Source organism: Enhydra lutris, unplaced genomic scaffold, assembly GCF_002288905.1.
Source record: "Enhydra lutris kenyoni isolate GAN:26980312 unplaced genomic scaffold, ASM228890v2 scaffoldscaffold6, whole genome shotgun sequence".
Taxonomy (NCBI): domain Eukaryota; kingdom Metazoa; phylum Chordata; class Mammalia; order Carnivora; family Mustelidae; genus Enhydra; species Enhydra lutris.
In genome coordinates this window covers 29,328,304-29,340,762 of record NW_019154090.1, presented here as the reverse complement: position 1 = coordinate 29,340,762, position 12,459 = coordinate 29,328,304, and the positions used below count along the sequence as shown (strand labels likewise).

Below are 12,459 nucleotides of genomic sequence, written 5' to 3'. Positions count from 1 at the left end.
CTCCCTCCCTGGGTGGTGGGCAGCATGGGTCTGGCATGGACAAGGTCAGCTCACAAGCTGAGACTTGAAGGACGTGAGGAAAGATTCGATACTCCAGTGAGCACGGTCATGTGAACAACTACAGCTGCTACCCTCGTCCCACCCTTGCCCCCCGAGCTTCGAGGTCTCCTGCTCCTGCCAAAAGAGATTCAGGGGACGGACAACTGCCCGGGGTAGGTTTCAAAGCTGATATATCCAGTTTATTCTGGAGGCAAGTGCCTTCCAGTATTTTTATTTCTGCCACTTCAAAAATGTCGAGGGCGATTTGTGTGTGGTTCTGCCCAAGCCCTCGGACCCACCATGGCCAGTTTTAACATCCAAGTCCTTTCAGGATCCCAGGCCAGGAGGCTGTAGGAGGGACCACTGAATCCCCAAGGGCCCCAAGTTCCTCCAAGCAGAGCCAGCTGCTCCTCCAAACAGGGCTGGTGAGGTTGTCTCAACCCCCTCTAGGAAGTGGAGACCAGGAAGGCAGTACTTGGAGGGCTGCCTATCTGATGGTGGAGGCGGCAGGCTAGCCTTCCCCAGTTCCCCGGCCAGGGCGATCATCACCAACTACTGGGGCATCGAGGCTGCCGAGGTATTTCTGCAGCTCAAGCAAGGCCCGGAAGCGATGGGAGATGGTGTTCTTCTCAGCTTTGGGCATCTCTGCATACCTAAGGGGTGACAACAGCAGCTCAGAGGAGCCCAGATTTGGGGGTACGCATCCCTCACCCATCCTGGAGCCCAGAGCTCAAGGAGTCGCCAGGAAAGGGTGATGGGGGCACCAGCTCCCAGCAGCCAGAGTTAATTTTTAAAAAACCAGAGAGTTTTAAATTCCCCTGGAAATGGAAACCCATATTAACGAATGTGGAAGGATGTCAGACTCGCCCGAGTGTGTCCAAAAGTCGCTAGGGGAAGCCGGGGACAGGGGGATGAGCTGCGTGTTTGATCAGCTTTGTCATCTGTTGACAGGAAGCAGTGGGGCCTGACAGAGCAAACACGAGAGTCTCCTCTCGTGTACTGTGGGGGTGGCATGGGACAGCTGGCTAGTGGCCTCTCCTCCGAGTCAGGGCTCCAGTGAGGACCCACACCCCACCTGGGTGCTGCAGATCCGTGCTGTCCATGCTGTGGCCACTAGCCGCAAGTGGCCATGTACATGGAAATTAACCGTCGTTGACTAAGACTATTTTCAGTTCCGAAGTCATACTAGATAGCCACAAGTTGGCTCGAACAGTGGAAAAAGAGCATTTCTCTATCTTGCATTCTTGGATGGTGCTGTTTCATATCGTCCTCAGCCCTGTCTGGCTACTGGGAGGCTTCAGGCCACACTCCCTAAGGGCCCCTTTAGCCTAGCACACTTGATTCCAATAACGGTCAACATGTCCACTGCAAATGGGGTGGGGGGGTGCGAGGGGTCAGGGGCAAGTAATGAGAATACTTGGCGCCGTGGGGGTTTCATGCCCCCCCAAAGGCTGGAAATATTAACATTTTTCCAAACTCCATGGGAAAGTCAGATGATCCCACCAAACTGTCAGGTTCATATAGGACAAGCCAAGGGTAGAGGGGGAAGGCGCTCAAGTCACCCAGCGGCTCTGCGGGGAGCTGCAGCCCGAGGGCCCAGAACTCCCGGCGCCGCCTGGCTGCCTCCTACCCTGGAGATCAGCCCACTCAGATTCCTCGCGTCCAGCCCAGCAGAACTGCCTTCAGCTGGGGCAGCAGCCGACAGCCGGCCGGCCCATGTCCGCATGCCTGCCCTGGGGCAGGGTGCCAGCCCAACCCGGACTGTGGCCATTCCAACCCCACATCCCCGGAAGGAAATAGGGCTCCTTACGTCTGCTCATATCCATCAGGCTGAAAGCAGGGATCCCAGCCAAAGTCTCGGCAGCCTCGGGGCGCCACGATCTGACCCTGCCAGGGAAAAGAGGGGATAGGTGTATCACTGGGCACAGAGGAGATGCCCTAGCAAGGGAAGGGTAGCCAGTTTGAGTCTGACTAGTTTATGTACTTGGTTAAGTCCCATTTATTCAAAATAATTGGCTTTAGGGCACCTCGGTGGCTCAGTGGGTTAAGCCTCTGCCTTCGGCTCAGGTCATGGTCTCAGGGTCCTGGGATCGAGCCCCGTATTGGAGCTCTCTGCTCAGCCGGGAGCCAGTTTCCCCCTCTCTCTCTGCCTGCCTCTCTGCCTACTTATGATCTCTCTCTCTGTGTCAAACAAATAAAATCTTTTTTTAAAAAAAGTACTTATTAAAAAAAAATATGGCTTCAAGAAGTCTGTGGTACCTGCAAATGTTTGCTGAATACATAATTTGTATTATGAATCCCATAAGTACATATGGGACCACTCTCCCTTCACACACACACACACACACACACACACACACACATAGGAACCACAAACCTTATCAGCCCACTGATACCTTTGGGGCCACTCTCCCTCTCTCTCTACAGCTCTGACAAACTGTGACCTCACTGAAGAGCGTCAATGGAAAAACTGACAGGAAACATTTTCTCTGACTAGGAAGGTATGAGATCCTGGACTATGCAGACAAGCCCTAGGACTGCTACTCATTTTCATTACGTTAAGTGAAATAAATTGCTGCATTTCTCAAACTACAAAGGAGGCTCTAACAATTGAATGAAGAAACAGAAATTGCTTTGCACATTGTTCAATACCTAAATGAGCTCAGTAACTCTTGACTACAACAGGCAAATTCCAATAGAAAAATGTTACAAAGAGAATTGATTTAATTCAGCACCATGTCATGTTGCCATGAGGATTAAAAATTAGTAAATTAATAAATACAAGGGAGGGGGGCCTGGGTGGCTCAGCTGGTTAAGCATCTGCCTTCAGCTCAGGTCATGATCCCAGGGTCCCAGTTTGAGCCCCATGTCTCAACAGGGAGTCTGCTTTTCCCCCTCCCTCTGCTCCTGTGCAGCTGCTCTCTCTCAAATAAATAAATAAAATCTCTTGAGAAATAAAAAAAATATGAGGAAAATGGTAGAAAGTGGGGATTAGCCACATAATGGCTAAGTTTTTCAGACCAAAGGCAGATTCCACCAGTGCTGGTGGGGAGCTACGGGTCCAAGACCCATTCCTGAGCCACTGTGAACCTTGCACAAATGGTTTTTGAACATCTACAGTGGGGCCGGTAGTGTTCTCAGCGCTGGAGCCATAGCAGACCCAGCCTTGCCCTCGTCAAATGGATGCTTAAGCAAAACAGGCTTTACACCAGTAAACAAATGAATGATTACAAAATGCAAAGTGCCTTAGAAGGAACAAACAGGGAGCTGGGCTCAAGGATAACAGGATGGAGGGGCCTAGATGGGGAGCTCAGGGAGCAGACAATGTGGCCATGTAAAGTGATGGGCAAAAACATTCCAGGTCGAGGACACAGCTGGTGTTGGGACCCAAGATGGGGACTGGCTCGGCATATGCGTTGTTGAAAGGACAACACGACTGGGTCTGGAAAGTTTGAGTGAGAACGAAACAAGGAGAAACAAAGCCACCTCAGGTAACATAGAAGCCTGCAAGCAACAAGGTGCTTGAAGTGGGGGAGACAATCGGGAATAGCGGGGACCCCAATCGTGGGTCACCCCAGTGACTGCGCCCCATCAGCAGGGACTATGCTTGTTCACATTTCTGATTTTTTAAAGAACATTTCTGTGATAGGGGCAGACAACTAGAATTAATTTTAAAAATGTAACCCGGCAATTACGATCCAGCCATCCTGGTTCTGCGTAAATATCCCAAAGAACCAAACACAAGATCTCAACAGATATTGGAACATCTGTGTTAGTAGCAACATTATTTACAGCAGCCAAACATGGAAGAAGTCTAAGTGCCCATCGACAGATAAACGGACAAAACAAATGTGCAAATACCCACAATGGATATTATTCAGCTGCAATAAAAAGGAGGAATTCTCTCGGATATGAAGAATTTGAGAGGCCGGGTGGGGGGTTTGGGGGGTAGGGGAAGAAAAATGAAACAAGATGGGATCGGGAGGGAGACAAATCAGAAGAGACTCTTAATCTCACAAAACAAACTGAGGGTTGTTGGGGGGTGGGAGGGGAGGGACAGGATGGCTGGGTGATGGATATTGGGGAGGGTATGTGCTATGGTGAGTGCTGTGAATGTGTAAGCCTGACGATTCAGACCTGTACCCCTGGGGCAAATAATACATTACATGTTAATTAAATAAAGGAGGAATTCTGTCACTTGCCGCCACACAAATGATCCTTGGAGGGCATTATGCTAAGAAATAAGCCAGCCACAAAAAGACAAACACTGTATGCAGGATTCCACTTATATAACGGGTCAGAAGTTGCCAAACTCTTAGAAACAAGAGTGGAAGAGCAGTTGCCAGGGGGGTTGGTGGGGAGGGGGAAGGGGGAGTTTTTGTTCAATGGGTACAGTTTCAATTTTGCAGGATGAAAAGTTCAAGATCTATGGCACAGCAATGCACAGAGTTAATACCACTGTACCAAACACCTAAAAACGGCGGAGATGGTAATTTTTATGTTTTTTTTTAGCAACTATTAAAAAAAAATTAACAAGGCAGGGCATCACGAAATGTCTGTGGGCATCCCCCAAAGGAGCCTCTGGGGAAGGGCTCTGTGGGCTACTCTGGATTTTATCACAAGCAGAAGGCATTGGCAGAGGAGTGATGGGCCAGAAGGCACCGTCCCGACACAAGGAGGGAATGGCTGCGCTGGCGGGGGAGGTCAGCTCCGAGGGTGGTTTGTACCCTATGAGAAGCAGCTAAACCCAAGGGTCTGATAGGCTGGCGTGGCTGTGTTGAAGGGCAGCTGGGGAAAAGTAAGATTCCACAGGAACATGTGAAGTTGGAAAGGATGTGAGATGTTCAAGGGAAGCCATAGCCTCAGCACTTGGAAAGGGACAGAACTGGAAGAAATCTGGGCTGTCCATGTCACCTTCAGCTTGCGCATCTGCTTCTTAGGAGGGGACCCCGTGCAGGCCTCAAAGGCCATGAGCCCCTGTGTATCCCTAAAACACGAGCCTCAGAGGTCAAAGAGATTTCAGGATTGACAGCACTCCTAGTTGTGAGACCCAGGGGCATGTCTGGGCAAAGCTGTGGGAAATTAACTGGCCATGAGCCCTTCCCACCACCCTCCTGCCTTAGACTCTGGGCCATCGGCTCGAGCCACAGCGCCCTCTGGCGGCCCACGGGGAAAGTAGCGTGAATACGCACCGAGGTTCGGCCCCTAAACAGGAGAACAGGCTCGCTGGGGTTCCCGGTGCTGAGTGCGAAAGTGCAGAGCGCATAGGCAGACTTGTCATGGAAACCAGCCAGGAGCTGGTAGAGACCTGCGGTGGGAGGGAAGGGGGAGTGCAGTGATCTCTGCGCAGCTCAGTTCCCAGCCTCACTCCCCAGCCCTGAGGCCCTGGAGGGGGAGCCACCAGATTTGGGGGAGCTTATACATGTCATCAGATAGGTTTATACCTTATCCAGGTTAACACCCTGGAAATTGGATGATGGGGATATGGAGCTCGTTATTCTATTCTACTACTGTATGCGTCTGAAATGCTCCATAATTGGAAGTGTTTTTAGAAGGACCTAAGGAGGGAACATTCTGGCCCACAACTGTGATAGGGTATGCACTGCCAGTGCCCCAAGAGAGGCAGCCAGTCCCCCAAGCCTCCAGGCCAGGCCCTGGCTGAGGTGAGGACAGGCCAGGAGTCAGTGGGGCCAAACCTCTCAGCCGGAATCAACAGCAGCCCCTGTGTCTCTCAATCTCACAGTCCCTTCCACCCTTTCCATCCACTCTTCCCGCATCTCAGCACTCCCTGGAGCCGGGTGTGCAGGGAAAGTCCAAGCCACAGGTTACAGATGCGAAAACTGAGGTGAACACAGGCTCCATGGTGGGGAGATTCCTGATTACTAGCTGGAACCCCTCCCCTGGACCACCTCCGGATTTTCCATTCCCAACAGATTAAGAGATGAAATAGATTAATACCTTCAGGCTTTAACTTCTCCAGAAACCATTTTCTGCAAGAGAAATGAAGATGAGTCAGACACCAGGTACAGAAGGATCTTCCTAACATCTTCTCTGGTCTGTGCCCTTCCCACCCTTCTTACCCCACCCACAGGATTAGAGCCCCAGGACAGGCAGGGGGCATGATAAATAATGTCTTGACTCAAAATCAAGAGGACTAATCCAATAGGAAGAAGGATAGAGGTAAACAGGCAATGCACAGAAGCATCAATAAAACCTATGAAGGCCTCAACCTCATTGGTAATCAGAAAAATGCAAATTCGGGGGTGCCTAGGTGGCTCAATCAGTTAAGCAGCTACCTTCAGCTCAGGTCATAGTCCCAGGGTCCTGGGATCAAGCCCCACATCACTCCTTGCTCAGCAGAAAGTCTGCTTCTCCCTCTCCCTTTGCGCACCCCCTACCCCACCACTTGTGCTCTAGCTCTCTCAAATACATAAAAAAATCTTAAAAAGAAAAAAAAAAGGAAAATGCAAATTCAATCCAAATGCGGTAACATTTCACATTCCCCACGTTGCAAATCATTAAAGTCCTAATATTCAGTGCTGGTGAGGATATGGAGCAACATATACGGGTGCTGGTGCCTTAGCAAACATATAGGTAATCCAGAAGTTCAAGAAAAACGTATCCAACACCCAGCAGAAGCAACTTTGTCCATATGCCCTCCAGCCCCTGCAAGGAGCATTCAAAGTGGGGTACGTGTACCCTGGAGATACACAAAGGCCATCAGAGGGTGTCCAGGGCACTGAATAGTTTTAAGGAAATCCATTTTCAGATCTCACCTTCCTTATTTCCTTTTTCCTGAAACTGATCTGCCACGAATGTACCTCTCCAGCAGGTGGGTTCCCCTGGCCCATCTCCTCTTACACAACCACATTCTCACCCTTCACAAAAGAAAGAAAGGTATGCCTCTCCCCCATCCCTAATCCTTCCTCAGGACCATGTGAAATATTGGGACTGACACCAAGATAGTGAATGACCCACAATATCAGGTAACCAATCATTTTGAAGTTCAGGTGATTCTGTGGCCAGGGCTCCGCAAGGGGGTGGGGGAGCACTCACATGTAGGGGCCAGGGAGGCCTCCGAGGGCATTGAAGCACAGACAGGTGTCCTCCACCAGTACAGGCCCCTGTACCTGTAAGACAAGGAATCAAAGCCCCGAGACCTGTGACCAGGAGTAGTAGGCCCTGCCCCTAACCCCAATTCCCAGGCCACCCAGACTGAGGCCAGGCCCTCAGCTAGTTGGGATCTACAGCTGCAGCAGTTAACAGCTATAGGAAACAGCCCCTGGCTAATCTCTTATCTTCATTTGAGAGATAGGAATACCAAAAATTTGGCAGGTTGTAAAGCTTACTCTAGGCACAGCAACCAGAGAGGTGGGATTCACACTCAGACAGCCTGACTCTCCAGAAAGTGTTCTTTTCCAATTCCACAGAGATGTGTCAGTGCAGGGGGAGCTGTCTGGGGGGAGAGCGCAGGCAATGTAATGTAGGCATTTGAAAATCGGAGACAAGTGTGTGCATATGTGTATGTGTGTGCATGCCTATGTGTGTATTGCTTTATGCAGTAAAGGCTGAGAAAGAAAGGTAGTATTCCTGGACTAACATGAACTTACCCAGTCTAGCTAGGCTGGGTAAGTCCTTGAAGTTATGACCAGCTGTGCCCACCCTATTATTCTCTCCCTCAGCCCGGACGGCACAGCCCCCAGGAGCCCCCAGGACCAGAGAAGCAAGTTTGGGACACATGAGGGGCAAGCACCTGGCGAGCTGCCTCCTGACACTTCTGTATGGAAATCTCATCAGGCTCTCCCTGGTACTCCGGCACTTATTGGAGAAACAGATACATAAAAAGAGAGGTCACAGGGAGACAGGGAAATCAAACCATCTTTCAAAAATAAAACGAAACAGACATACGGTCAATTTTCTGTGCCACCAAAGTGCATGGAGACTTATCGCCCAGAATCTGAATGACCTGTTCCAAAATGAAAGAGTATTTATCACCATTTGTTAAAAACTCCCGGTTACTACAGAAGCTGTCACCCACCTTTCTCTTCAGGTAACTCTTCTGCCAGCCCCCTAAAGCTTAGTAAGTCAGGCCCATGAGCCTCACTCCAGACTTCAGGGTCCCACTCCCAGCGGGTCAGCTCCCCCATCCCCTCAGTCTCCTACCCCTCCTACTTCAGGTCTCTCTGTTGATGTTATCCCCCGACCCAGAACGCCCTCTTCCCTTCTCCCTGCTCCCTAAAACTCTACGTAACCTCCTATTCTGGCAATCCTCCATCAGGGGTTATCCAGAATTCAAGAGGCCTGTGAACCGGGACGGGCGGGGGGGTGCCTTTATTTTCACTAACCCCTAGCTAATTGTAAATATAGAAAACCAAAATAGCATCAGCAGTTCCTATGACCTTTAAACCTATTAAAATCACAGATGTTGTCATATCCCATTAGAGCTGTAGCAGAGATCTCAAAATATTTACAATCCTATTTGGAAATTATGGTAACTACACACACAGATAGACTGAATTCTTTAATGCATTAAAGAATGTATGCTAACTAGATCACAAATATTGATACTGAGAATTACACTTTGACAGAATCAATTTCCTTTGTGATCCTATGTATTTTACTTTGTACATTTAAAAATCTTTTCCTGAAAAACGGTCCACAGGCCTCATCAGCCTGCCAGTGGAGTGCTATGGGATGAAGAGTTAAGATACCCTGTTCTGGGGGTGGGGGAGAAAAGAAAAGGGTGGGGGGAAAGACACCCTGTCCTAAGCCGACTTCAAGTCCATCTTCTCCAGTGAGCCTCCTCTCGCCATTCTAGCCTCTTCTTAAAACGTAGGCAGTCACTGGGGCGCTTGGGTGGCTCAGTGGGTTGGGCCTCTGCCTTCGGCTCAGGTCATGATCTCAGGGTCCTGGGATCGAGTCCCGCATCGGGCTCTCTGCTGGGCAGGGAGCCTGCTTCCTCCTCTCTCTCTCTCTCTGCCTGCCTCTCTGCCTACTTGTGATCTCTCTCTGTCAAATGAATAAATAAATTCTTAAAAAACAAACAAACAAACAAAAAAAACGTAGGCAGTCACATTCTCAACCAGAGACAGAGACGGGCTTGGGAACTGGCACCCACTATCCCCCAGGGTGGCACTGCTTGTCTGTTTGACTCGCCTGGCCTTAGGATCCCAAACTTTTTATCAGCACAGGGCTCTTGCTCTTGAGGACACCCTGTACTAGCACAGAAGTGCATCATTCCCTATGCTGTGGACAAATGAAGGGTCGGTCCCCTAATGACTGGGTCTCACCTCTATGCCTCAACATATCTAGTGGATGTCACCCTGATTCTGCACCATGACCCACCTCCTTGGCCATGGCTAACTGAGCAGGGGGCAAACCTTTGACCCAAGCAAGGCTAATGAGAGCTAATGTATGTCAGAAGGCTCACTGCTCCCTCCACCCGGAACGAAAAAAGCAGAAAAACGTTTACTAGGAAAGGGATGAGCATCCACGGAGAACTACGAGGACAAGACAGGCCCTCAGGAGACTCCTTGTCTTGTGAGATATCGTAACATTGTATTCCCAGAAGAGCCTCCCGGTGGTTGACATGAGCTCCCTGTGTGTCTCTATTATTTGCAGCCAAAGGCTATCCATCCACCTGCAGAACTCTCACAACTAGACACAAAATTCCCAGAGGCAGGAACTTTGGATCTATTGTCTTCTTCACTTCTCCTCCCCATTGCGTTGTGAAACCGACCTTCCAAATCATCCCCATTTCCCCGTGGGGCGTGGATGGCTGTTTGCTTGCCTGTTCCACGCTCTGTCCGGCCCCTGCCCCGCCTAGGTCGGCAGCGGGGTCTGGATCAGCTCGAGAGGGGTGTCAAGAGTCCCGGTTTGGGGGTCTAACCTAATAGATTAGGTACTAAGGATCCGGCACTCCTTTGGCTCCCGCGGCTCCCGCAGCTCCCGAGCTCGCGAGCCTGGTTCTGTCAACGCCCGAATTCTATTAAGGCCAACCACCCGCCAGCCCCACTCCGCACACACGGTCGTCTCAGTGCGGCCCAACCCGATCCACACGCGCGGGTCTGCCTCTCCAGCCCCCTCCGCCCGGAAGGCCGCTTCTCCGCCCGATCCCCCGCGGACCCTACCACACGCTACTCCCCAGCCGTCTACTGGCCGGGCTCCCGCGCCCTCCCAGCACCTCCTCCAGCTTCTTGGCGTTCCCCGTGACAAACACGATTTTTTTCCCGGCCAAAGAGACCGCCATGCTGATTCCGACTACCCTGCAGACCCAACGGAAGTCCTTTGCTTCGGGGGGGGGGCACTTCCGGCTGGCGCGAAAGCCGGCGGCGCACACTACGACTGGGCTCCCACCGAACGCCTCTCGTGTTACCCGCAGCCTCGCTACCTTCGGGAGAGGAGGCTGTCCCGGGCGTCCGGCTTTCTTGCTCAGACCCTGGAGAACAGAGCACCCCTTTTCCGGACGAGCGGCCTGGGGCGCCGGGCGCTACAAGGGAGGGAAATGGCGAGGCCCGTCTGCGGCCAGAATTGCTGGGTCTTCCCGGGACTGGCAGTCGAGTGCGTTGAGACCAGGCCCTCCCGCCAAGGGGCGCTCTCTTCGAAGAAGAGAAGGGACCGTTTTAACCCCCGGCCCCACCCCTGCTTTCTCCCCTCTGTGGGAAGGGGGCACCGAGGGAGGCAAAGAACCTGCACGGTAATGAGGTGCAGTCCTGTGCTCGGGACGGTTCATCGTCTCTGTGAGCGCCTCCAAATCTGCCTCTGAGAGCGCTTTTCTTCCGGGCAAGGGCAGCAAACCTCGCCTCACCTCACCTCCAGCCCCACCCTCTCTTCCTTGCCCGCCAGCTCTGATGACCTTGACTGTGGATTTAAAAAAGAACTTGTTTTAAATTAAGGCATAATTAACATGTAACGGTATGTTAGTTTCAGGTGTACAACTAATGATTTGATATTTGTATACATTTGGGAATTTTCACCTCAGTAAGTCTGGTTAACATGGATCACCTTCCATAGTTAAATATATATATTTCTTTCTTTCTTTCTTTTTTTTCTTGTGACGAGAACCTTTAGATTTACTCTCAGCAACTTTCAAATATGCAGTACGGTATTGGTAACTGTAGTCAGCATATTACTTACCATACTGTACATCTCCAGGATTATCTTATAACTGGAAGTTAATACCTTTCAGCCCCCTTCACCCATTCTCCCCTAACCCAACTACAGATCTGCTCTTTGTATCCTTGAGCTTATTTTGTTTTTGTTTTTTTCAGATCCAGCTACTTGCCTTTGAATTTAAATTTGGCATAGCCTAAAGCTTCTTCTCAACATCTCCCAAGCTTGGGACTTGAGTATTTCAACTCCATTTCCTCATCCCTACAGCCTCTCACATCTATCATGCCCACTCCCTCAGCCAGATCTTTGCATCCTGAATTCTACCTCTAAAATAGTTCCCTGATCAGTCCCTTCTCTCCATCCCCACTACTACTGTCTGAACCCAGCCCTGTTTGGTTCCTACTGGACCAGGGCAGCAGCTGTTTCACTGTTGTTCTCCCGGCCATCTTCTTACCCCTCCACAAACCTTAAATAATATGCTTGGGGTCCAGGACTCTGAGAACCTGAGAACTCTAAATGAAAACTGTAAAAATGGTTATCTGTTTGAGGCAGCAAGGAAGAGTTATCTCTATTGACAGTTTGTTGTTTTGACCTTCCAGAAACTTTCTGTGCATGTGCAAATTACACACAAAAATGTATAAAGTCTTAATTTTTAGTTAAAAAAAAAAGTTTGCTTTTTAGAAATCACTATACCCATTGTGGGGCTCAAAGCCACGACCCTGAGATCGTGAGTTTGAGTCACATGCCTTTCCAACTAAGCCAGCCAGGTGCCCCAAAATTTTTAGGTTTTTTAAAAGATTTTATTTATTTGAGAGATAGCGTGCATGCATGTGTGCACAAGAAGGGGGGGGGGGGCAGTGGAGGGAAGCAGCAGAGGGAGAAGGAGAAGCATATTCCCCGCTGAGCAGGGAGCCCAATGTGGAGCTCTGTGCCAGGACCCCAGGATCATGACCTGAGCCAAAGGCAGATGCTTAACCAACTGAGCCACCAGGTGCCCCTAATTTTTAGTTTTTAATAAAAATTTCTATTATGAGAAATTTCAAACTTACACAAAAATGTCAAACTTAAAAAAATAGAAAAGAGCAGTAGAATGAGGAAACATACCCATTACCCAACTTTAATAATTTTCAACATTTGCTATTTTTATTTCACCTATTCTGGCCTATTTGCTTGCTTAAAATTTAAAAATGTAAATTATGAAATATTCCAGAGTTACAGGAAATAATAAAATAGATGCATTAGTTCCACTATTCCAGCTTAACAAATGTTAAAATGTTCACATGGTGCCGTCTTTTTTCAAATTTTCCA

General features: G+C 49.8%; 1 protein-coding gene across 5 annotated transcripts; it reads right to left on the bottom strand.

Moving 5' to 3' along the window:
* Window positions 1-233: 233 nt before the first annotated feature.
* LOC111141752 (inosine triphosphatase) lies at window positions 234-10,305 on the bottom strand. 5 transcript variants are annotated; one of them, XM_022494552.1, is made up of 8 exons: window positions 10,223-10,305; window positions 7,948-8,005; window positions 7,793-7,857; window positions 7,096-7,169; window positions 5,998-6,029; window positions 5,232-5,347; window positions 1,850-1,926; window positions 234-692 (listed from the first exon to the last, which is right to left on the bottom strand). In XM_022494552.1, the coding sequence occupies exons 1-8, from the start codon at window positions 10,286-10,288 to the stop codon at window positions 551-553; spliced, it is 630 nt and encodes a 209-aa protein (XP_022350260.1). In that variant the 5' UTR covers window positions 10,289-10,305; the 3' UTR covers window positions 234-550. The 5 variants fall into 5 exon arrangements, with proteins under 5 accessions (XP_022350260.1, XP_022350262.1, XP_022350261.1 ...); XM_022494554.1 differs by having other exon boundaries at window positions 10,274-10,288; XM_022494553.1 differs by lacking the exon at window positions 10,223-10,305 and adding an exon at window positions 9,512-10,025.
* Window positions 10,306-12,459: the final 2,154 nt, after the last annotated feature.

Coding starts and splice junctions, on each gene's coding strand:
- LOC111141752 (XM_022494552.1), bottom strand. CDS start 10,288: ATGGCGGTCTCTTTGGCCGGGAAAAAAATCGTGTTTGTCACGGGGAAC. Junction 7,858..7,947: donor GGTGGCACAGAAAATTGACC/GTATGTCTGTTT, acceptor TTCTCCAATAAG/TGCCGGAGTACCAGGGAGAG. Junction 693..1,849: donor CCTGATGGATATGAGCAGAC/GTAAGGAGCCCT, acceptor GTCACCCCTTAG/GTATGCAGAGATGCCCAAAG.